The sequence below is a fragment of the Plectropomus leopardus genome, chromosome 6 (genome assembly GCF_026936395.1).
Source record: "Plectropomus leopardus strain MGB_pleo_1.0 chromosome 6, ASM2693639v1, whole genome shotgun sequence".
In the NCBI taxonomy this organism is placed as follows: Eukaryota; Metazoa; Chordata; class Actinopteri; order Perciformes; family Serranidae; genus Plectropomus; species Plectropomus leopardus.
The window spans coordinates 22,489,873-22,516,043 of record NC_142181.1 but is presented as its reverse complement, the minus strand read 5'-3'; the positions used below and the strand labels follow the sequence as shown (position 1 = coordinate 22,516,043).

The following is a 26,171-nucleotide window of genomic DNA, read 5'->3' as shown; positions in this document are numbered from 1 at the left end:
TTTGCCTGGTTACAAATAATATATCTGAAAGCATAATTAACATTATGCTGAGCAATAGGTACACAAGTCAGATATTTTACTACAATTTATGTACCTCACTCTTTGCTACTTGCTGAGCACGAATCTGATACTAAAATCTTCTACCGTAAAGACTACAATATAACATGCATAAACATCAAGCGTTACTAGCCCACTAGACTGTATGGCTTACAACCTAACACATATAATGTTAATGCCTGATGATAAAATGTGGCACTGGTAGATAGCAAGCAAGCCAACAGCATTTGCATTATCGTTTGTGGTACCAACTGTTTACAGATTTAAGCCAATAAACAAACTGTTGACTTCTATCCAACAACAACATAGTCGATGTGAAAGATACATATTTTTGTACAATACTTTGGTGTGTACTGCGGTAGTAATTCACAAGTTTAAAATGTGTTTGTGGTCCTGCACCTTCAACTACGTCGGCAAAATGGCTTCAACTGAGTGTGAGAAGTGTCCAAAATTTTACACTCATAGTGCACTGCATTTTGCCACACTTCTAATTATGAAGGCATTTATGCACTCAAAATGGCAACCATAAGTACAGAAGTATCTGATTTGAGACACAGCATAAGAGTCCACAGCCACACTAAAGCTCTGTTAGCTTTTTAGTTAAATGCCAATGTCAGTAGGCTAATATTTGCACAATGACAATGCTAACATGCCATTGTTGCATAGGCATATGTGTACATTGTGACCATTTTGATACTACATGAAGAATTAAGGGATCACCAAAGGTAGTACAATTTCATGGCAATCCTATTTGTCATTATTATTCAATAGTTATTTCAGTCCTCACCAAGAGGGTGGATGACCAACTGACAGACAAACATTGTCATGACACCTTTGGGCATTTTAGACTTGATAACTTATAACTAATCTGCATGTCTTTGGACTGTGGAAGGAATCGTGGAAACTCTCTACAGAAGGTTGGTTGATTTTGGATTTGAACACTGCAAAAAGACAGCGCTAACCACTGCATCGGCCCACATTTAATACAAAATAAGAACATGCTGCCCTTTAGTTTCACTTTGATCGTCCAAACTCTTTCCTGTCCCATTTTAATTTCTTTATTCCATTACGTCATGATTTGAGAGCTATTGTCCAATGGCTTTAGTGACGGTACACGCATACATAATCAATTCAAAGTGCCCAATAACAGAGCAGTAAGCAACTTGCCCAGATTCCAAATGCCTGCTTGTTGCAGCCTGCAATACCATTAACCAGGCACCAAAGCCACTCTAACGTGATTACCTACCTGAGTTGAATGTTCATGATTTCACAGGACTCTCTCTGCTTTACTGAGATCAGTGTGTGTGTCACTGTGCATGTGGGTGACTGCAGTCAAGAGTAACAGTTTGTTTGCAGTTTGTGTTGATGTGTGTGATTATGTGTTCAGGGATGAAAGTGAAGGATTACACTTCAGAAGTGCAGCTGCATAGTGCTCGAACTCCTGAGATCAGATGTAGAGCAGAGGGTCAATGACAGATAGAGGAGATGATGAGATGGAGGAAAGGCAAGACAGGGGTAGACAGACTTGCGGCGCTGCCGAAAGGAGGAAGCAAGAGACCAAGTTGGCAGAGGAGTCGCTGTCCTGGAGTGAATTAATGCTCCATTGCTCCCATTCTCCATCTACTTCTTCCTCCACCCCATACACCTTACTTGTCTGCATTCTAATTTTAAATGTTTGTTTTACCGCATCACTCTCAAAGAATTACAAATGGTGTGCTTTAAAAGCAGTCGGGAAGACGATGAGGTAAGGAGAAAAAGATGGGGGGGAGACGAGAAGTTAGATTGGTGAGATGAGGAGGGGGGTGAGACAGAACAGAAATGGATCAGGCCATAACTGATTAGATATTCTGTTCACAAGAGCAGTAGCAGCAGGAGCAGCAATAGCAATGGGACATCACGACTCAGCACGGAGAGATGCTGATGTTACCTTCACATTGCCTAAATGTCCAGGGCTCTTGAGCCTCATATGAAAACACATACGTAATGCTAGAAAACTGTCCCAGTCATATTTGGAGAAAAAAAATTCATGCAAAAGGATGTAGTTTGAGGCAAGATTAGTGGTTTGATAAGTGGTGTATTAAAAGTGCATGAAATGTGCCAAAACGTAAAAGGGAGGCAATTGCATGTGGTGAGATGCTATTCCTGAATGCCCTTGTATGTATTTTGGCCCTGATGTTGTTGTGTCATGTCTCCATGCTGATGCAGCATGTTTAAAGATGGATGTGTGTGTTTGTGTGTCTATGCTGAGGCAGCGTATCCACAGATGGATGTAGAAGTGGTGGCCTCTCTGAGGACAGACATTTAGAGGAGACATTTCAAGGGAGGACTTGCTCATGAATTGAGCCAGACAAAGTTAATAGCTTCTGGCTGTGTATTCACTGCTTACTTCATGGCAATGTGCTAATAAAAGCCTCCTTTCATAATGTCCTGCGTAGGCTGAGCTATGTGAGTAATCAGATATGGTATATCCTATTTAGTTTGGCCCAAAATATGTATTCTATAAATGGATCTGCAGAGTGCTAGATGATAACAGTTCGATGGAGCACACCCTCTTCCCAGGACTAATGTTTTTGAGCATCTCTTACACCACTAACAACACTTTACAAAAACAGCTCAGGGGATACTCTTGTACATGCACAGGCACTTGAAAGGCACACTTTTCAATACAAAATAGATAAAGGGTTTAACTAAAAATAACTTCAAGTATGGAACCTACTGTCACTCCTAAATTTACTGACAGTTTGTTTTAAAGTCAAACTGAACTTGTTGTTGTGAGGAAATCTGTTTGTATAATTTATGTTTATACTGACTTGTGTGCTCAATTGGTCAAATGTTTACTTGTGTTTCAATTTTAACCCATTTTCGATTAACAGTGAACACCAGGAATCAAACCTAATCATTTTTCATTGTTAACATTCTGTTTACGTCATTAACATTTGTAAACATTGAAGTAAATCCTGACCATAGTATACAGTATTACATGTTGTGAAACACATCCTAATTGCCCTTTTATATATCAAATGTTTTATAGGCCTAGTGCATCTTAGTGTTAGAAAACTGATTGGCCTTTAAGACTATGCACTTTTTTTAAGTGGCATAAGCAATCCACTTTTGTGTTTCCCCCACAGTTGTAATACTGGCATTTCATTTGGGTAAAAGAAAGAACCTTAATGGGATCAGTATTTGCTGTTGGAGTTGAGATATTTGAATTTTTGTTAGAAGGAGAAATGCTGGCTCTGTTAACTCCTAAAATGTAGCAGGATCAAAGATAAATGTAATTTCACTTTTTAAACTTTTTTTAAAAAATGACTAATAAATCTACCTTCTACCTTCTTAAAATTACATTCACTCTAGGCTGACTTCATCTGACTTCATCCCATGTACAGAGGCTGTGTCATCATTGCAGTGGCCCTGGGTTTGAATCCAGCCTTGGCCCTTTGCTGCATGTCTCCCCTCTCTTTCTCCCCCTTTCATGAAAAGAAAAGAAAATATATTTTTCTTTCTCAGGCCTGCTGTTAACCTGAGCCAGCACTGTTCAAGTGCAAAAGTATGCTTTTTAATAAATGGTCCTCTAAGTGCATACAATTGATCATAGTCCCCACATTGTAGTGTGAACAGAAACAAACTGTGGTATTGGAGTGCAATGAAGTTACGACTGCTCAGACACAACAATCTTAATCCTGTGGATGCACGATTTTCATGGTAAACAGCTTTTTTTTTTTAAAGCTCTAACCATATCAGTGCTGAAACAGTCTAAACTCAGATGCCCTTGGTGACCCCTGCAGACCAAGGTCTGATGATGCACAATAAGGACAAGGAAGCACTGTCCATCCTGGAGGTGTAATTCATCTCGTTCTAATGGGTAACCACAGTTAAAAAACGAAGCCAGAGACAAACAAGTGTCTCCCCAAAATACGATGTAAAGTGATAAAGAAAAAAAAGATTTTAAAAAAATCATTGTGTGTGAAATGGAAATGAAAGTGTCTCAGATGGCTGAGAAAAAATAAGTGTGTGCGTGTGTCTTGGGGGGGGGGATGTAGGATGGGTTGAGTAGAGACAGATTAACAGAGGTAATGAGAGGAGAGGATGAGAGTGGAGAGCATGACAGTAGAATACAGATGCGGTGCAGATTAACACTGTTAGAGTACGTTTCCCTTTCAAAGAGTTCTTATCCAATATACTGCATCCCTCTCTGCACTGCACACTCACTCACACACACACACACACACACACACACACACACACATACTCACACCTCTGTTTTCTACTGGGCTCTCATCTCAATACATATTGCCTTACCTATTCTCCTGTTATCTGCTCTCTTTGCTTACCTCTCTCTCTCACTCTTGCACTTACACTCTACATTTGTTGTGTCTTTTCAAGGACCCTCAAGTAGCCTGTATATGTAGGTCACAATACATTCCTTAGCTCATCTTTGAGTGGCCATGTCTGTGCAATATGGAAATGTATGTCTGATTGTGTTTGTGAGTGTGTGTATGTGAGTTGTACTCTCTCAAATAGAGCCTATAATTATTGATCTACAACAGGGAAAAAGGATTGCTACTTGTAGTGATAAGGGATAAACATAAACATAAATGTATATCATGAACATAGTTTTGAACATAGTGCACAAAGTCAAACTCTGGGGTTTATGACACAAACTGTACAATGAATTACTTCATGGAGTTTACAAAAGCTGCAGAGTTGTTGTTTTGTTTGTCTTTTTTAAATAATTTGTACATTACACAACTTACATTAACCATTTAGGTACTTTGGGGATTTTTGAACAAATATAAAAAAGACTTTACCTTTTTTAATTACTCTCCATTAATGCCCCAGATGGTATGTCTAACTACCTATTTTTTTAATCGTGTATACCTAACCTATAACTACCTTTTGAAATATTAAAATAGGTTTCTACCTTAAACCTTTTTTTGACATCTCTAAAAGTTTGGCTTCTTACACATCTATAAGAAAACTCACTGGTACTGGCTCCACTTTAACAGCCATAATACCCTTGAACAGGCTCTTTAAAGTGATTATGGGGACATAATACACAACAGCTTCACCATAATGACACTAAGGAATGTCCCATGTTATTGCAATAATAAGTACACAAATTCTCAAAGACATCACAAGCAAGATCTCCACCTTTGGGATTATGTTGTGCACAATGACACCCAAAACATTTTGTGACTTTAATATACATACAGAGCACCACATTTTCCTTAAGCCCATGAAATTTCTCCATTTGACTTCTAACAATAAGACCTGTCATGATCCTGGATTCTTGTTTGTAGTCTAGTAATTCTGACGACTCCTGGGTTTGGGCTTTTCTGTTTGTTGTGCTTTTCCTTGTTTCATGTTAATCATTTATGTTTAGTCTGTTTCCTGTTTTATTTTGTAAGTTTACTCTTCATGTGTATTGTTTCATTTTACTTCCTGCCTTTGTGTGCTTTCCTGCCTTAGTGATTGTCTGCCCTGCCCTAATTTGTTTAACCTGTTGTTCACCCTGCTGTCACCTGTTCCTCGTTATCACCCTGCACTCCTTGTGCTGTATTTAGTCCTTGTGCTCCCTCTCATTTTGTGTTTAAATATGCAAATGAGACATTATCTAATTAAATATAAACTTTCTGCATTAACCCCCAGAACAGAAATTTAGACTAAAATTAACTCCTCAGTGTGTATCTCGCACATTTTCCTTCCACTAGTCTAAAAGAAGACCATCCATGTTATGGAGGAAAAATAGTCCAAAATCTCATAATCAACCAGTGCATGAAAAAGAAAAATGTTTCCATGGCTGTGGAGTGTCTAACAGTGCCCAATAAACTAGAGCAGACCAGCATCTTTGACGTCAAAGTGACTAAGTGTTTTGCTAAATAGCCAAGAAGCCTGAAACAGCATCTTTCTAGTCAACTGTACAATGTCCAGTTTGCTGATCCAGTCCTCACATGACTCCTTTAAGCCACTGCAGGTGGACTGAGTGTGAAATTAACAACCCTGGAGCACCGAATATAAGGCAAGTTTGTCTTCAGTTAATAACAGTCAGGTGTCACAATGGCCAGAAAACTTTTGAGACTAAAACATTTTAGTACCTCAGCTATAAAAGTGACTGCTCTTTGTTCCTTGAGATTTTGCTCTTTGTTGATTTTTTATTTTTATTTTTTTGTTCTGACAACCAAACACTTTCTCTAACAATGAGCCAGTCAAATTAAATCAAACCAATGTCTCTCTACCATACACATTCTTTATGAGCTGTTTCTTTCACTGGCTTTAAACAAAGAGGTAAAATTGAGAGGTCGTACTTACCCTTCTGTCTGATTGGGTAATTAGCATAAATTAACAGTTTATAGTCAACAATACATTAATAATTGTCAAAACAAGGCAATATGTAATCACTGACAGACTGGTGAGAATGTGGCACACTGTATTTACTGCAGTTGCTAACTTCTGAACACTGAATGCTACAAGCCAAAATACTTGTGATTTTGTGTAAATCCCTCAGTGTTAGACAGACTGCTGTATTGACTCTAATTTGTGTAACTACATTTACTCAGCTGTCCCCCAACTGTCCGATAATAAAGTGCTCCTTTTACAAATAATATATCGGCTGTCAAAGGCTTCCATTGTACAAGAAAGAGAGTAAGAGTGCTAGATTAGTATGATACAACAAATGCTTTCAGCAGCTTTTCATACTGATCCTACACACATCACATACATCATGGCATGTGGAGGTTGCAGATTCAAGCAGGTGTGGTCCAACTTCCTTATTATTAATCATATTAAATTATAAATAGGGGAAATTTGATATAAACTTTCCACTTTTCCTCATTTCTTTCATTTCAGTATGAAACATGTCTGTTAATATTTTTGCTGATTACCAGCTCCAATGTAAAAGTATCATGGGACTTTGTATTATCCTACATAAGAAAAACAAACTCAGAAATTCATGCAACATATTTTCCTCTCAAACTGCCCAGCTTAAAAGGTCCTGACACCAAGCCAATGGTCAGTCACGGTCTATCGCCCTAGTTTTTGCAGTGTGTCCCATGCTGTTGGCACTAGTCTGCCCTTGTTGTCTTTTTTCAGCCGATTCAGCATGCTGAATTGGTGTCGGATATGGCAGAGCCCATTGGTGAATGAAAACACTCTGATTAGCAGTTCAGCTCAGTGCACGAGAAGATGAAGGAAGTAAGGAAAGCAAACAAACAGCTAAAATCAAGAGGGTGTGAGATGCGTGTTTTGATTTGTCAGTTCTCCAGTTTCCTTTTTTTTTTAACAAAAAAAGGATACATCTCCTCTCATGCAAGAACAGAATGTATGTGCTAGTTGGCTGCTGGCTTTGGTCTTCACAGTGTGTTGTTCAAGTGAAACTTTTTGGCCAAGACACAGGGTATGTGAGGCGTTGCAAAAGTCAGCCTTCGTCGACGCTAGTTCTTTGATGTTGGTTTGATTTGTCTGAGCCTTAACAGACAAAACAACAGGGGGTGAGAGAGAAAATACATCTAGAGTATATTGGCTTTTAATAATCACTTATTCCAATGAACATAAAGTAAACACTATTTATATACATGAAGACTTTGAAGTTTTTCATGTAATGTTGTTTTCTTTGAAGCAAGTAAATTGGTTATTCCTGAGTGGGCTTGTTAGACGACATGTTAACACTAAGAAAATTTAGGTCTAAATTATAATTAGCACAAAAATAGAAATCTGTGTACATAACAAAAACAGCAATTACATCAACCACTCCCCAAAACTAAAACCAAATTCTTTCTATGTTTTCCTGATATAATATATTCCCAATAGAAAACAAAAACAAATAAGAACGTATATGTAAAACATTAACAATGAACCCTTTTGGTAGTTTAGGGGAGTTCTAGGGATTTTCACCAACTCAATAGTTTACCTAATATGTTAATACCAAAAGCTCTTATTTTTCTTTTCATGCAGCTGCTTATGAAAGTTACAGTCGATTCCAATAATGGCAAGAATTTCCAGCAGAGCAGAAATATTCAGTGTCAATAGAAAGGATGAGAATCTTAATGAGAAGGAATTACATGGAAAGTAAACCTACTGAGACAATTTCAGCATGGTCATCAGTAGCCAGTCCATCATACTGTAGTGGAGCTCCTGCAACTCTCTGCCTCACTCTCACCTGTTTCCCATCATAGCCCCAACGGTGAGTTTATTGTATTTCGTCAGCCTAAATATCCCCAGAATTGTTTTTTATCCACTTGCAGTGAAACCAGCTTTGTATCCAGCTGCTAATAGCAACAAGCTGCTGAATTCCTGTGGTAGGAGCCAAAAGAAGAAGCAAATACCTTTTTTCTTGCTCTAATCATAGACAGTTGTCAGACAAGTCCAAAATTGGTTATTTCTCTGTCTTCAAAAACTGTCTGACTATTAAGCCATATGAGTATTTTCTTAGCTGGCACCTCCCTGGCTTAAGTTTTCACACATTCATGTCTAAACACACCTGTAGAAGGAAAACATTTATAATTCAACCAATGCAGTCATTCTTCTGCTGAGGACAGTCACCACTCAGCCTTATAGCAAACATTTTAATGCTATAGACTACGGAAGTAGTTGTTTTAATACTGCTGTCATATTGTGGATTGAACCCATTCACTTCCATCAATGAAAATAACCACAATGTTTAAATGTATTCCTTCCATTACTTATTTAGTAAATATACACATTGTGAACGGAGTTGTATCCATACAGTTTAATAATGGCTTTGTCAGGTTACTTCTCTTTGTTACTGTCTGTCACAGGTTTTCTGTAATGTCAGCCAATCCTACCAAGTCCTGTTCGACCCTATCACTCTATCCTCTGTTACACCACCCATTCAAAGTGTCTTTACACAACATTCACCACTGAAGACCTAATTGAACTAGAAAGGATAACTGACGTGCCTCATTTGATTCTCCTATGGCGCACAGCAGACATGACATTTGAAATGACCAAACCATTTTATGCAGGCTGTTCTCATAAACAACAAATGCACATGCGGTGGGAGGAAGCAGCACGGTCCCTATGTTGACACAACCGCGCAGACTGTCATGATAGTTGGGATTAGGCACCAAAGTCACAGATGGTTAGGTTTAGGCAAAAGAGTCACATGGTAAGGTGTAGAAAATAATACATACGCACAAAACCACATGGGAAACAAACTCCAAACTTCCACGAAACTTGGTTATTTGTGGGACCTATCTACCTCCCCACCTGCCCGCGCTGGCGCTCCTCATTATGTGGTTATCGGCAGCATTATTATCTGACCTGTCCTTCAGCATTTCAGGTACACGCGACTGGTTCCGTCTAGCAGCGCTGTCAGGTGACGCCACCCGTGAGCATTGCACGTGGAGGCGTGTCCATCAGCATATGATCACAACGCCAAGGGTTCTGTCCAACCACATTATAGTCCGATATGCCCGTGCCCGTTTCATGTGGACGTGGAAGGTGGCTTTTGGTGTCATACTCATACGCCGCAGCACTGACAGAACGGCGCTATTTGATGATTTCAGAATGAGACGGGGTTGATGGGTCACAAAACCACTTACTTTCCAAGGGGACTTTCTCACGGAGGGGAATGTTTAGAACTGGGTGGACTTTGAGTCATTTTAAGGTACGTCCACCATGTTTCTTTTTTTACACCTAACCACAGCAACTTTACTTGCCTACACCAGACATCTGTAACTTTATGTCTAGGATGAAAGATCATTCCTGGGGTACTAATTCATAGGACATCACATCATTTCGTTGGATATCATACAAACTGTTCTATGAGGATACAATGTAGGCAGGCATAAGTTTGTAACCAGCAATCTCATTATGTTTTTTTGTTTTTTTCTTCCAGGTCGGTGAAAGTCAAATAAAGCACAGCCAATCAACCTATATTATATTAATTAATTGCTGCTGTTTGGTTTATGAAGCAATTGAAGGTTTATGTCTAGTAGATGTCAATAAACACTCACAAAAACAAAGGTGATGTCTTATTTGTACATAAGAATCTATACCAGTATTTTTTTTATTTTCTTAGGATTTGACATGTGACAATACCACAGTTCCAAATATCTATAGGCAGTGGTAGTTGTTTTCATTCAGTGTTGCAGAACTACAACGGTTTTTAAAGCTTTGAGCTGAGCTATCCTCCGCTGTTGCCCAAAACCGATGTGCGCTCTAGCTGCATCTCCACCTCTGTGTCTCTTCATCTCTACTCTCTGCCTCACTGACTTTGGTTGCTGGGTCCTCATTTGATGCTCCAAAATTGAAACAAGGTCAGAGAAGAGATGTCAAAGCAGCTCGATGCACCTCATAATGCTTTTGGTGCGAGTGCAGACATTTAGAACAGCAGTTGTACTTAAGAATGTCGGTATCTGATGTTTTTAGCGCGTTTGGGCCTTGACAAATACCATTTTTAAGATAACACTGAATGACTGAATGAAGGTAAGAAAATAAAGACTTAACAAGCTTACAAAGAAATATCTTGCCAAACAGCAAGATCAATACTGATTGTATGCATCTTACTTGTATCCTATGAACTTTTGTTTTTTCTTTTTATTATTTTAGATCCTTATTATTGATGAATTTATCTTTGTCCTTGATGAATTTATCTCTTTTCTTTCATGAATTTATCTGTTTAGTCTGCTTCCCATTTTATTGCTTCATTGTCACTTTAGGTGTTTTTCTTTTTGTTGCTATGTCTAATTGTACTACTTCAACTACTATATATAAATATATTTTTTCTTTTCATTTAGCTATTAATCTAGTATCTTGATTATTTTATATCATAAGTTATTTGACCTCCATGTCTGAAACAATTAACATCTACTTAAAGATCAACTCGTAAGAAAATGTGGCTGAAGAAATAGAGGAGATACAGAACAAAGTGTTTTTATAAATCTGAGGAAGATTGTTTCATTAAAATGAGAGAGATGGAAGAAGCAAGAGAGAGCAATCCTTGTATTCCTCCAGCCACAGGCCTCCCTTCCTTTGCCGGCCTGCATTTCAACAGGAATTACGGCTGGGTGGTATGCCAAATTGTCGTGGAGTGCGAAGCCACGTGTAAAGACCATCTATCCCTTTACTCCCTTTTTTCTCCCTACATCCTCCTGCCTGTCCTTCCCTATCCTTTTGCACCTCTCTCCATGCCAAGCTATGTATTATGAATTCATCTGCAGATAAAGTAGATCTATCATTCTGTCATGGAGGAAGGGAGGGGAGGTAGACTGTGGAATGCCCTGGCACTGAGGGGAAGGGAAGGGCGCTGAGCATAGTGCTACGCTTCCTCGCACATTCCCTGCTGCGCCTGCTCTCACCCTCTCCAGCTCAGTCTACACGTCTGTTTTCACAATCCATGCAAGGCCCCCACAGCCCCTTTCCTTTTCCACTCCTATCTTACCTATACCAACCAAAACCATTGGGGGTCCAACCAAGCAGCCCAGAGCTATAATAACACAGCGCCTTGCTTAACAAGGAACCCTCCTCCTCCTGGTTATAAACCAAGGTAAGCCGTGGCCTGGACTGGCTTGACTGACTTCCAGCTCTGGTCTCCAGTTACACTGAATCACACCCTGCTTGCCAATCAGATAGGAGACAAATTACAGGACATGTGCATAACACGGCAGACAGAACTCGAGGATCCAGAATAATTGTGCTCACTTGAGCCAAAACACCCAGATTGACTTAACTGATATCACCGTATCCAACAGATTTCCAGCATCTGGAATAATAAGGCAGCAGGCTCATGCCACAGAGTGAGTGTTTGTATGTATGTATGTTGTGTATGTGACCTTTATTCTGCATATGTACAGTACATACACATACTTGTCTTCATATACAATAAACTACTGTATATCACAGAACGCCAGTGTTTATGTTTGGCTCTCAGCCATGACACATGCTGCCACAGCTGACCCTTTACACACTCTCCCACTGTTGTGGTAAATTAAAAGTGTGACCAGTATTCCCAGTGTATGGGCGTCCTCATCTGTGAACTGCATACCGTACGTTTATGACTGAATGAATAAAGTGTGGTTTATAGAGTACTCCAAGAATGAGTCCTAAAACCTGGAAATGAGTTAGGATTGAGGCTTGAGGTCAATGGGTTCTTCTGAATAAGCTTTTGATTAGATGCCTGAAATAAGGGTCTGTGGTTAACACAAGATTAAGAAGCTTTTATGCTTTGTTCTACGACATAAAATACTTCAGTAAATACCCCACTCATGAACTTTGTAGCCTTTATGTCTCTTAAAAAATTTAAAAAAAGAAAAAAAAATGAAACTACATCGTCTACTACACGTCATCATGCCGTGCCTCACCGAACACTGCTTTACAGCCTTGCTGTGATGGTGATGTTAAGTCGTGTGACCGTAGTGTAGTTTATTTAGCTAAATACCAGCTTTATATATGTGGCAATTGCATTCAGGCTCCAAAAATCCTAATAGTGTATAATTTATTAAGACTATTTTGCTGAACAAAATGTGTAGGTATCAAAAACATTTGTTTGCTACAGAGCTTATTCTCTCCCATAATCCAAAATCCAATGGAAAAATCCCATAGACTTTTCGACAAGGGAAGCAGGGCAAAGCTAACTTCCACATCAGCCTACAGAAAAACATCATCCCACAATGTCATCAACGGCAAAAACATTTGGAGAGAAAGTAGCTATGATGGTATTTGTTTGTTTTTTTATCAACTTGTGGGTGACATGATTTTTTAAAATGTTGTGACAGAATGACTGGTGAAACAAAAATGAACTCATACTATAAATTATTATTGAAGCTTTTATCTAAACTCAAGTACTTTGGTTACAGTCTATTGACATTATAGACTTTCTAATCAGCTGTGCTTTCATGCATCAGGAAAACATTTCTCACCACAATAAATATGCAGCGTTCTGTAATGAACCCTATACAATCCTCTTTTTTTCCGCAACTTCCAAACCGGTTAATTCCTCTTTTCCTCTGTCTTTCCATCATCTCTCCTGTTTGAACCCCCCCCCAACCGCCCCCGTCTCTGACAGAGAGTGAGAGGAGCTGCATAGTGGGAGTGTGTTGTCCCAGTGCCAGGGCAAAAATAGACAGTAAATTACAGAGCCTTCTGAGAACACCCCACTGTGCTTCATGACCTCAAAATAACACATACAGACATACACTCGCAAACTCACATACAAACATGAAATACACAGTGTGCTGCCCTACTTCTATATTTCCCATCCAGCCTGTTGATGTGATGATCACATAGAAACTTCTGTGATGTGCCAACTGACAGTCCTGCAATAAAGTTATGTGCCAGCTAAGGAAACTCTGAGTCTGATTCACAGATGTTAATGCAATTACGGCCTCCTCTCAGTTTACCAGGACACACACACACTCTAAAAAATATTTATACACATATGTGTTGATCCTCTTGCCATGGCTTAACCATTTGAAACCTGAGCAAATTGGCTTGATGTTTTCTGAAAAAAATGGAAAAAGGTCATTGAGAAGTTATGAGTTAAAAGAAAATAACCTAAAATTTAGCATTAAAAAAAAAGAAAAAACTAACCCTAACCCTATGCACAATTCCTGTGACTACGCCCTAACATGAAAAGGTAAAGACCAGAAAAAAAATCCATTAATAAATAGATACAATAGTTAATAATAACAACACTAAGTATAAATATATATTTTTCTAGACCTTTTCCCCTATTTTTTTTATTATTATTAATATATGTATTGTTTAATACTATTTTAAATTATCTCCTAATAATCTTTATCTTTCTCTCTCTCCCTTAAAAATAATTTTTAGGCCAGTTTCTTTTCTTAATTTCCTGCAGTTTGTGGTACATCTCCAACTTGCTCATTGCCTTAATAGCCATGTTTTCAAAAGAAGACAAACTAATTTGCTCAGGTTTCAAAGGATTAAATGCATGTGAAAGGTGTCTAATTGCAGCACAAAAAAATGATGTTCCAGGTTTCAAAGGATTAAATGCATGTGAAAGGTGTCTGAATGCAGCACGAACAAAGTGATGTTCCAGGTTTCAGAGGTTAACCTTGAGGCTAAAGAAATACCTAACTTTTCTTTGCAGCTTACTACAGACTCTTCTCCCCTGCATCAATCCCAGAATCAGCAACCTTCTCTTTAGGTCTAACAGGCATCCCTAAAACCCCCAAATACAACTTAATCCGAAAGACAACGAAAGACAATGCCCATCACCACTGCTCACAAGAAAAACAAGAGAAGACAGGGCCGTGATGAATGAACATCACAGGTGTTTGTCGTACTCACCTTGAGTGAGTCAAAACAGGCAATGACTCTGCCGTTTTCCACTTGACAGCTCTTGGCAGGGTGGGCAAACTTGCACTCGCTGTCCGGTCGCGAACACGTTCCTCTCTGGAATTCCCGACAAACCTCCAACGTCAGCCACTTTGTGTCCCGGATTGGTGTCACATTCACTGCCATTTCGAACCAGGCAGGAGGGGTCGATTAAGAGGAACAGATATCCAGCAAATGCAGTTACGCGTGTATGTTTTCAATGATGCGGGGACAAACGGGGAGAAAGAATAGGTAAAGGACATGGGAAAAGGCCAATTTTAAGAGGTTTTGTCCCCAGAGTCTGATTCTGAGGTGAAGCCTGTGAGGCCTGGGACTTGCCTACCACCTGCGGCCCATCCCAAGAGTCTGTTTGTGGCTGTGATAGGAATCCTCCACCGCCTGTCACCCAGGGCTGGCGACGGCCACAAGGGTTTGCTTTGTAATCTCTCTTTCTTGTTCTCTCTCTCTCAAACACACACACACACCAGATCTGGCCTCGCTCCTCGGCTGAGCTTTGAGATGAGACGAATGGCAAAACACATTATCGATCGAGTTGGCCCATGATGAAAAGATGCGGGGCTGGAGGAGAGAGAAGGAGGAGAAAAATGAACAGAAGAAGGATGAGGAGGAGAAGGCTGTGGTGGAGGGGACAGCAGAGAGACAATCTCCTTCCGTTTGCAGGAGCCGATAAAAGCTGTCTGTCTTCAGTATCAAGCTATGCCTGCAGAGGAGGGGGGGTGGTTGACTTCCACGGAGGAGGGCTGAGTGGCATGGACGGAGGGAAGCAGTGAGGTGTCAGTGGTGTGTAGACTGGCTCAGTGGACGGGATTGGCAGTCCTGGGGCTTCTGGTGTGGCTGGCGACTCTGGCAGACATGGACAGGCACAGAGGCAGAGGCGGCTTCAGTGGAGCCAAACAGCCACAGGGGTCACCGAAAGAAGGCACTTCTCTCTGTGGAGAAGGAGGGAAGATTGTCAATGGAGCACAGCTTAACACATCCACCCACACGCACACACACACACACACACACACACATGCACATGCCGAGGTTAATACACTCAGAGACACATTTGGATTCATACACACAGCTTCATTCGAAAATGTTTCCAAGTCATTCTCTTGCACATCCTCTCTCACAGTAGCCCTCACAGAGACTGCCAGGCTCTCAGCTGGAAAATCAAATCAAACACCATATCGCTAACAGTAAAGCTCACGCATTCAGGCGCAGACAATTTATTTCAAAGGAAGACAGTGAAGAAGAGAGAGATCAAGAGACAAAAAAAAGAAAGAAAGCGAGAATAATTCAATATACTATGCATCTGTGTTGGTGTCCAAAAAAGTGACCCTAGGAATGTATGGTACAAGAAATTTTAATACTAGAATATTTTATGTGACAATATTGATTATGCAAATTCTGACTGTAGTTTATTTCTATTTTTAACATATAATAATGCTGTAGAATTTACTTTTAGATAATTATTCTAATTTGCAAATATCAACCTTTGAAACTTTGAAACATGAGCAAAATTGGCTTGATTTCTTCCCCAAAATTAGCAATAAATTAGTAAAAAGTTACAAGAAAAAATCCCTAAAATAAGTTTTTAAAAGGGGGATTATTATATCTTATCTAATAATCCCCCCAGCTAATATTATTTTATTATTTTTATTTTATTTATTTTATTTTTTTTTTCTTGTTTGCAGAAAATGTCTTGCCAAGTTGCTCATTATGTTTTTGAAAGAAAATGAGCCACTTTTCTCTGGTTTCAGAGGTTTAAATGCTGGTATAAGGCATCTGAATGAACAACAAAACTGATATCAACCAAGGTGTTAGAGGGTTAAAAACAAATTAAATAAATAAATAAAAGTATTACTATTGCAGACTTTTACACTTTCATAGGGAATTCTTAATCTCTATTAAACATATCCATTCTACCCACCATTTAACATAACTGCAATTGAGCCTTTCCAAAAACTGACAAGAGAGCCCCTTTTTATAGGTATCAATAACAAATGAGCAAGTGTTTGAGTATCAAAGTATTGATGTTTGACGTGAGTGAGATATCAATCTGCCCACCCCTGGTAAGATTAGAAGCAGCCAATCAGCTGCCTAAATGGCTCCAGCATCACTGCTGGCTGTTGGCCAGGTGAGACAAGAGAGATAAGGACTAGATGAAGTCATTATGAGAGAGAGAGAGAAAGAATGTGACATATTTCCGCTTTTTCCTTTCGCCAAGCACATTCCTGCATGCTCCTTAAATCCACTCATCCAAACACTTCCTGACCTCTCTGCTCAAATCCGGTTGTTGAAAGAACAGACTGCCCCCCAAAACTCCTACAGCTGCTGTGTTATAGTAAGTACCCTTAACTCTCCATCCCACGTGTGGTTACATCACTGCTAAGTCCCCCACACTCAGTAAGGCCTTTATAAATATGCTGATATGAGCTGCAATGATATGACTTCTGTTTTAAGAAACCATCCAGGCCGAAATTTACGAGCATGAATTAAATATAAAATATTTAATTTACAGTAATATCTCTTCTAGTAGCACTGATATTCATACAGCAGTCCTGTCCCTAAATATGCAAGTTTGGAAATATGCAACTCCTTTACAGTGTAGTCTAGGCTAGTTTATTTGCACATACATGTGTATTAAAAAAAGACAGTACACATTTCAAAAGGATAAACATTGTGCAGGAAAGATTAGAAGCCAAAAAATGTCTTATGAAGATATCTCCTCTTAAAAACAAAAAGCACAAAGTGTGTAATCCAAGTTTCAAGACCAAGCAGAAATACAAAATTGATAGAAATGTAAAATTTACAATAAAAGTTTGCACATACACATTGAGATGTGTTACAAAGGAATCAATCAAGTATTACACATCTTTGCAAATTATAGTTTTTATATGTTGTTTTTTAGATAAATATATAACATATATGCTGATTGTTTTTGTTGTTTTTTTACTTTTGAGCGAACAGCTGTATGTCATATTTATAATCATATCTGTATTCAGAAACCTAATAGAAGCTTTGAGTCAAAAACAGAAGGCCCTGCTCTGTGTCTACCTGACACTACCTGTTGAGTTATTGCATGTGTGTGTTTATGCTCTGGTAGAAAAAAAGCAATATCAAAGACACATCCACAAACTATTTGGCTAGAAAATTAAACCACAAAGACAAGCAGTAACGATGTTGAATGACGTTGAAATAGTTGTAGCAGCTTGCATTCAGCGATGACTATTTGCTTGTACTGGATGCCTGAGCAACACTTAAATAGATATATATGTGTCAATTGGACAGAAAAATGCAAAAATCTAAATGTGTGGACCTTGCGTAACTGAAAAATGATACATGTTTATCTGACAACAGATAGCCCTCAAGCCCTTTAAAACAAAAAAACTTTTACTCCCAGCCTACTGTTATCAAGTTTTGCAACCTACATGTAGTGGATGCAACAAATGTAAGCATTTTTCTCTCAGAACTTTCACAATACATTCTGGGAAATTATAAACTGAAGGAGAGGATGAGTCAGGCTGAAAAGGTAAAAAATAGTAAGCTATACTCCAAAAGTGAGTTATAGCTATTTACCAGAAAATAACCTTAAACACACCAAGCATTAGCAGTGATCACCACAAGATTGTTTTTTTGATATGGAATCATTAATACTGCACGGACGCACATGCACACACACATACTTGTGGTTTTTAACAAAAAATGAGCACTGAAAAAAGGGAAACAAGGGAGGAAGGAAGAAAAAAATGAAAAAATAAAAATACTCTTTTGGTCAAACATTGACTGCTTATGTGTCATTCCCTCTTCTCTTATTTGGGCCAGTCACATCTGTGGTGAACTACTTTTACAGTCCAAAGTTGATATTTTGGGTAGTGTGTGTGTGTGTGTGTGTGTGTGTGTGTGTGTGTGTGTGTGTGTGTGTGTGTGTGTGTGTGTGTGTGTAGACAAGAGAAAGAGGCCAGGGCAGCCCACTGTATCTGGCAGGAAGTCTGTGCTAAGGAGAGGGAATACGGAGAGGGCTACCATTACCAGTGCATTAAATATGGAGTGGCAAAATTACTCTTCTGCATCGCCTATTCTTACTCACTTCCTTACCTCTCAGAATCTCACTGTATTGCACTGTTAAATCCCAGATGGTAGGAAGGTAGATGGAGTTTTTTTGCATGCAAATAAAAGCTGGAAGAACTACATATAAAATGCAAATGACGTCAGGTAAATTTAAGGGATATTGTATTTTCCACACTGGGAGTCCAATGTTCGTTTCTCATCTGAATGTGATGTTTTCTGTACACCTTACCCTAAACCTTTGAACTATCCGTGACAGCATTTATGTTAGTTGCCATGTGCTGTTGTTGCCTAAACAACCACGTGCAGTATAATCCCACCACATGCTTGCGTTTACATCACGGTAGCAGACTGAACCTGAACGTAAAGAGCAGACGCAGAGGGAAACCTTGAGCATAATATGTCGTCGCAGAAGTTTACTGTAAAGTACCAATATGTGGAAACACCTTTTGGGGATGCAGCGTTAGCCATTTAAAGGTTCTCAAATAAACTTTGATTTTACAGAAATAAATTTAAATGCTTGTCCCTGAATTCATCCAAATATAAACATAGATTTCAGATTTTACATTCAACTGACTAAGTACCAAGTTTTGGTGAAACATGCCACAAAACCAAACTGTATTTGTGCACTGTATCTATCCATAAATATTCTAAAGGAGTCATTGTTCTGCGTGTTACTCAACACAACAACTGAACAGCACAATATGGCCAGTAGTGATCCCAGTAATTTCGGGGCCCCAGCCCAGCAAAGGGTCACTGAGGCCCTGACGATTGCACTGACAGTTACTCCTAAGTAAATCACCTAGTGTAAATCACTGGTATCATCATGATATGATATTATATCGATACTTTGGGCAACCATACGATAATTGCCGATATCAGAAAGTCTGCCTCGGTATGACTTCGATTTGATTTGATTTAGGGATCAATACGAGATCGGTATGGATCGTTACACCCCTAGAAGCTAGCTGACATACAACAACTAAAAGGGGACCCACTAAGGGGGTTTGGGGCAGCGATATTGTACTGTACAGCGCCTGTATGGAAGTTTTAAGGGGGTATATAGTTGTCTTCGCAAAATGTGCTACTATGAGAGGCCATCGGGGGCCCCTTTTTCCAATTATTATGGAAAGCAAAAAGAATATGGCCCTTTATTTTGAATGTGTGTATTTGAGGAAAAGATAGAGACTGAAAGTGAAAAATGACCTTGGCGATGAAAATGTACAGTCAGCAACATTTTAAAACTGTTTCTCAATAAGAAAAAAAACCCAAGACATACACTTGCACGCCTAAAGTACCAGTGTTGGGCCAGAAACGTGGTTCACCACAGTTCTGCTGTTGCTGTTTTAGAGGCTTTGGGTCCAGGCAGAGAGGAAATGTGAGTTCAGAGAGAAAACCCACTAAACATCTAGTAGCACTGAACTCTAGCATGCACTGACATAAAAGAGAATATGTCCCATTTACAATGACTGCATGAATGAAAAGGAAGCAAATAGCTGGAGAATGTACACAAATAAGATTAGACAAACTTTCCCTGGAGTCCCAAAGCAGGGTCATGCCACTTTTCTCAAAGGAGTTCTGTTTTCTTTGGCACTTGTTTGATGCCCCAGTGGAAACAGCCATGACAAAATGAGCAGCCGTGAGCTTTGACTTCAAGTAAAGTAGATTTAATAAATGGGGCTCCACCTACATGTATTATTAGCCCCAGTTTCACACAGATATATCTCGTGCCAAAACCTTGAACTCAATTCCCATCAAACAAGCACAACCCATTTGAAAACCCAGAGTGAGTCAGTCTCATTAGATGGGGCTCACGTCAAAACAGAGGATTAAAAACTAAAGGGGTGAAAAATGTGAGAAATGACTCTGGTGTTGAGGAAATATATAAATAAAGGAGTCATCAATAAGCATCTCAGCATGTGTGAATAATGCATGTGGCCATTTCCCGTAGCCAGAGGCAGGAGATATTATTACACCATCAGATCAACTAGCCAAGGTAATAAGTTGGATCAGAAAGGGAGGTGGAGAAGGCTGGGGATATTACAGTACGCAGCCCCCAACCTCCCCCCAAAAAGACACACATACACGCACTTCATTAACAGTATAGAAGGTAAAATCTTAGTCAAACACTTTGGCTTGTGACTAACCTCAGCTGTTCACATGAGGTTCCCGCAAAGCAGAGTTTGATGCTGACATTGTCACCGGGGTTCATGTCTCCATCTCCTCGTTTAAAGGAAGCCACCTGATCCTGTGCTAATCTGTCTGCCGAAATGGTGCCACTAGTTTGGCTGAACTCTGGATTATTCCATGGCTATGACAACCGTACAAGAAAAACACACTGATTTAGCCCCTGGTGACACCACTGCTGCTGAATTACTGACTGTTAAGACCCAATTACATATACAGTTAATGTGTGTTAATAGGCTACATGAATAGGAAACAAATCGTGTGCAAAGCAAAGTCTACAATTTGTTTTATTTTAAAAATTAATTAGAATAGGAAGCAAGATTAAGAAGCAAAACAATGTTCTCAAACTTATGTCTGACTGCTGCTTGGTTGCTTCATTTCACAAAAAAAAGATGAGAGTGCTGCTTATAATGTCTTTAATATTATGATTTCAAGTGATCAGGGAAACATCAGCAATATGCTCTTTTGACAAAACATGGGCTTAAATTCCAGGAAATGCATGTATTTGACATGCTGGACACAAGTGCCACTGCTTCCAAACGAAGCAGCACCTCCATTACCAAGGGTAAATATCCTGTTTTATAGTAATAACATTAGTGCCACACGGGCAGATTTTTTCTTTGAACAGAAAAACTTCTGTGAAAATGAATGCTGTACAAATGCTCTCTTATTTCATCCATTTTAAATGATGACAGACATGCTGACACTGAAAACCATCAAATACCGACACTTGGTCAGTGGCCTGTTGAATGTTCAGGGACAGTGTGTCAAATAACGGTAATCTCTTTTCAAATTAAAGAACAGTTTCTACTCATTCAATGCATACAGTCTCTTCAACATATACTTACTACATTGCTAAAATACTTCATTTAAGCTTTACTACCTTGGGTTTAGGCAACAAAGCACATGCTTAAGCTGAGAAAAAAAGCCATCGTGATTTGAATGAGTACATTTGTTACGTACATGTTATAACATCACCAGCATAGTATGCTAAACATACTAGCACACTGTGTGGTAATCAAAACAACTCAAATGACTTTTAGTTTCACACGGGACTCGAACAGTAGTCTCTAGAGTTGAAGTCCTGAGTTTGTTTGACTTTCCTGCTCTTTATACAACAGCATCTTTTTGGAGCGTCAGCAAATGCCGCCACCTGGGTCTTCTCATACCACCATTAAAGGCCGCATCTGCGTGTCTGTGTGTGATGCTGACGGGCCACTGACAAAGCGTTGGTATTTGATGAATTAGGAGTGAGACCAGGTTGGAAAACCTGTTTAGACCTACTTTTTTTTCCCCCACACAGAAAATTGATCAAGATACTATGGAATATGTACCGTCAATTTTGGAAGGTTTACACTTTCTATATGAAAACTCAATAAAAAGAGGTTTCATAAATGCACACACTTGTCCAGGAGCTAAGCTAACTATTTTAAAGGGTAAAGTTTTAGGGAAAATTCATGTGTTTGGGAAGTAATTAAGAAGGGAATTTATAACAAACTGGACAGATAAGCAGAATCCATAATGGAATTGGTATCAATAACATTTTATCAATTTTACATGCCTGTTTATTATTAGTGATGGTATTAACACGGAGCTGTGCATCTGTATATGTTAATGTGACATTCTTGGTGGATGCCACATGCTATTGCACTCTCTTTTATGGCGGGGCCTCACGCACAGTTAACACAAGCCACATTCAGCCCTGCATCTGAGAGCAATACAGAAGAAAGAATGAGGAAGAAATGGAGTGAACAGGAGCCAGAGATGGGAGCCATTTATTCACCTTGAATGACTTCCAGCAAAGAAAAAAAAAGGGGAAGATGAAAAAGAGCAAAAACGGGTTCCTCTATGTTTGATTTCCACTGGCTGACCTTTTAAATACAATACACAGAGAAACAAAAAGAGCAGTTGTTGAAAATACTTGCAGAGAAGTAAGAGGCAACTCTTTGCTCCAAAACAAACTCCCCTAAGAGAGTCATAGTGTAAACTCTGATCTGTAAAAGTGCCCTTGGACTTGCCGTCTAGCAGTTTAAAGGTCTTGTTTGTTTAGGCTGCAAATTGATGGTTCAGACATTCCTTGAGTGTTACAAATTCAGAAACAGATTTTGAAGCTTTCTTCCAGAGGATATTGGGAAATATGTCTGATTCTTGCTACAAACTTTTGAAACCTGGGCAAATTTTCTTGGTTTCTTTCAAAGACATGGGAAGAAGGCAATTAACAAAAAAAAAAAAAGAAGAAGAAGAAGAAGAAGAAATGGCCCCAAAAATTAACAAGAAATCAGTACAAAAACAAGTACAAGAAAATACATTCAAATTGGTAAAATATTAATAAATAAATAAATAAATAAATAAAAGGGAAAGAAAGTTTTTAAAAAAAAAAGTTGACAAAAGTGCTTACAAAATCAATTAATATATTTATAAATATAATTTTTACTTTACATTTTTCTCTAAATTATTTCAAAATAGTTTTATAAATCAACTAACTTCTTGCAGTTTGTGGATCATTTCTGACAAAGTGGCTCATTGTCTTTCTTTCCATTTCTGAAATAAATCACACTAGTTTGCTCCTGGTGCAAAGGTTTAAATACCTGTGAAAGGTGTCTGAAAGCAGCACAAGAAAAGCCACGTCGCTCCAAGTTTCAAAGGGTTAACTTTGGGAAGCGAAAGAGAGAAAAGAAGACGGAAAGATGGAAGGAGGAAGGGAGGGGAAATTCAGTAATGCGAGAGGTTAAAGGGCGCTTACTGCAGCAGCAAAAAGCAGATGCTGGACGCTTCGTATTACACCGCATCGCCGGCTGACCAGGATATCATCTATATACGACCTGAGCTGCCCTTTATTCTGATAGGAGCATCAGGAGGACGGGAGGGGGGGGGCGACAAATAGAGCAAAGGATACCAGAGGTGGTGACAGGGAAAGGATAGAGGCTAGAGGAAGAGTGATGGAAAGAAAACAGGAACAATTAGTACAAGTTGGCGAAAGACAGAGGTTGGTGCCTGGTTGTGAGGGGAAAAACAAGGTGAGCACTGGCAAGTATAAAAGAGGAGAAAAAAAAAGAGGGGAGAAAAAATATTTGTTCCATTTCAAAGCACTGCTGGCACTCTGCTGTGATACCATCTTGACATTTCTCATCTCTCTTCATTTATCTTTTTCTGATCCCCACCTGTTCTCCTTTTCTTTTTCTCTTTACACGTATGCTTCAGTGTTTTCTACTTCTCTCCCAAAATCTTCCTCCTCCTTAGAAATCTGCTCGCCTTCTGCTAAGTCGCACCACAAGTATCATGTGACATAAACAACTCTGTGAACGTGGCTCGTCTTTTAATAGTAGCTGTCCTCATTTTATTCGCCCACTGTCTCGGGCCCCTCTATCGCTCCGTCTCGCTCCTTGTTCACACAACACCTTATGCTGCAGTACCACGGTAATGTGCTGCAAGGTCATCATCGCCACGGCAACTAGAGAAACCGTGTTTAAAGCAAGGATAAAGTGGTTAATGGTGTCAGGTCCAGCCCAATATTATAACAGTATGAAGGAGATCATGTGAAAGACACCAACCTTTCAAATGAGCTCTGTGACATCTTAGCAGTGTTGCTCGCCAGACTCCCATGCTGTTCATTAATGAGGCGAGACCGGCTAGCTGAGGTGCCGCAATAGCCACAGACAAGGCTTATGTCACCAAATGATTTAGGTTAAACACTTCAGTTAAATTTAAAAGTGTTGTTTAAATAAAAATGACACACTTTCTGTATCACAATAAACATATACCTCTTATTTACACCTAAATAGGTAATGAGTGACACCTTAAGGCTAGCTGTTAACTTTTAGAAAAATACCTTTCGATATAACTCTCAGTATATTTTGAAAGAAATACATGAAACAAATGGTCTTATTTATCTCATTACATCCCTTCTCTTTCCACTGCGTCTAATAGCAGTGACTATAAATGGCTACGGTGCACCAAAAAAACAATCAGAGCCAACAGAACTTGGTCCTGTCAGTTTTGTCAGTCTGATATCAGCCCAGAGCTGTGTTATATTTGTCAACAAAAACTGTGAAAAGAAATATAAATTGAAGACACCTTTGGGAACAAAAAATGCAGTGTGTTACTTTTTTGGGGGGTAAAAAAGAAAAAAGATAATGTGTAAGACAGAGGGAAAGCTGAGCAATGTACAAATTTGAATGCAGTCTGACTCCATGACCTGCAGAAAGAATCGAACATTTTATGCTTCTAAACATATCAAATGCTGCCCAGAGTTGTTTTATTTGCTTGACCTGCAACACTAATCAGCAGAATTTTGCATTTCAATACGGTTATGGCTCTGCCTGTAGCTGACGTCTCTTTTTCTTGGAAGAAAAAAAGCAACAAATTTATGAACCACATTCGTTTCCAGTGCCAATGAAAATTAGACAAGAGGATAGCAACAAAACAGCCAGGACAAACCTCAAAAACAGCCTGGCCAATATGCTAGCAATTCTAAAAAAAAAGGTACATTAAAACCCTAATATTATGCTCATTTCAGGTTTCAACTTGTATTTGGGGCTTTTTTCTAGCTTTCTGCCTAAATATCCCTGTATTCATTGTCTGTCTGAAACACTTTTTTTTTCCAGCACCTGGCATTAAACTCCCCTCCCGAAACAGCCCAGTCTGCTCTGATTGGTCAGTGTTTTCTCGTCTGCCACATCTGCGCTCTCTTTGTTTCTGCATAGTCACTGCAGCTGGAGAATGACTGTAACGGCGCTGTAATAGGATTTCCTACCTTTATAAAGTATATTTGTGACATCACAACTTCACAGAAGTCCTAATGGCTCATATGAAGGCAGTGTCTGAATACAGACTGCATGCATTACTCTGTGTATTAAGCTTTTTATAGCACTTATATCTCCCTTTCAATCAAAACAAAAAAGAAATACAAATCAGACTTTTTACAATATGGGACCTTTAATGATAATGTGAATAATTATCATCAAGGGTGGCAGATGTGAGTGGAACTTGAACATTACTTTCAGTCTGCTATCTTTCATGTTTAGGAAGGTGTGCTGGATTAATATGGAGATGACCAAAATAAAATGAAAACACCAGAGTCACGCACAGAAATGTCAAAGCAGGCAAGAAGTTGTCTGGCAGAAATCATGACTCTCAGTTTACCACTGATCATTCTGACCCTGAAGTCTCTAGACAGATAAAACCTCACGTTACTCCTTCAGTCTTACCTTCAACTTAAATGACATGGTGCTGTTTCTGTGCAAAAGCGAGCAGAGGCAGGACCTTGATTCTATATTAAAGAACAAAACACACTATTTGCTACTTATATAAAAAAAAAAAACCACAGCATTAGCAGGCTGTGTACTTGATTGCTTTGTTGTTGCACACTGTTTATCTCAGTTTATTTTTGAGTCAGTGTTACCAACAGAAAGCTGCTGATCATCAGCTGGCTGATCACTTGACACAGGCCAGGAGGTGAGCTGGAGCCAGAGGGGTTGTGTGCCAGTTTAGAATTTCAAATTTTTGTCAAAGTTAACCCTGTGGTGACACTATTGTCCAACTGGACTACAAAGCAG

The 26,171-nt window shown here is 39.2% G+C and overlaps 1 protein-coding gene across 11 annotated transcripts in view; it reads right to left on the bottom strand.

Annotated features, from left to right (window-relative positions):
• Nucleotides 1-26,171, bottom strand: part of LOC121942974 (muscleblind-like protein 1) — a 79,380-nt gene that overhangs the window by 37,992 nt on the left and 15,217 nt on the right. For all 11 annotated transcript variants that reach the window (XM_042486304.2, XM_042486305.2, XM_088079004.1 and 8 more), the window contains exon 2: nt 14,329-15,305. In XM_042486304.2, the coding sequence (XP_042342238.1) occupies nt 14,329-14,502 (174 nt within the window). In that variant the 5' untranslated portion in view covers nt 14,503-15,305. The remainder of the gene's footprint in view (nt 1-14,328; nt 15,306-26,171) is intronic.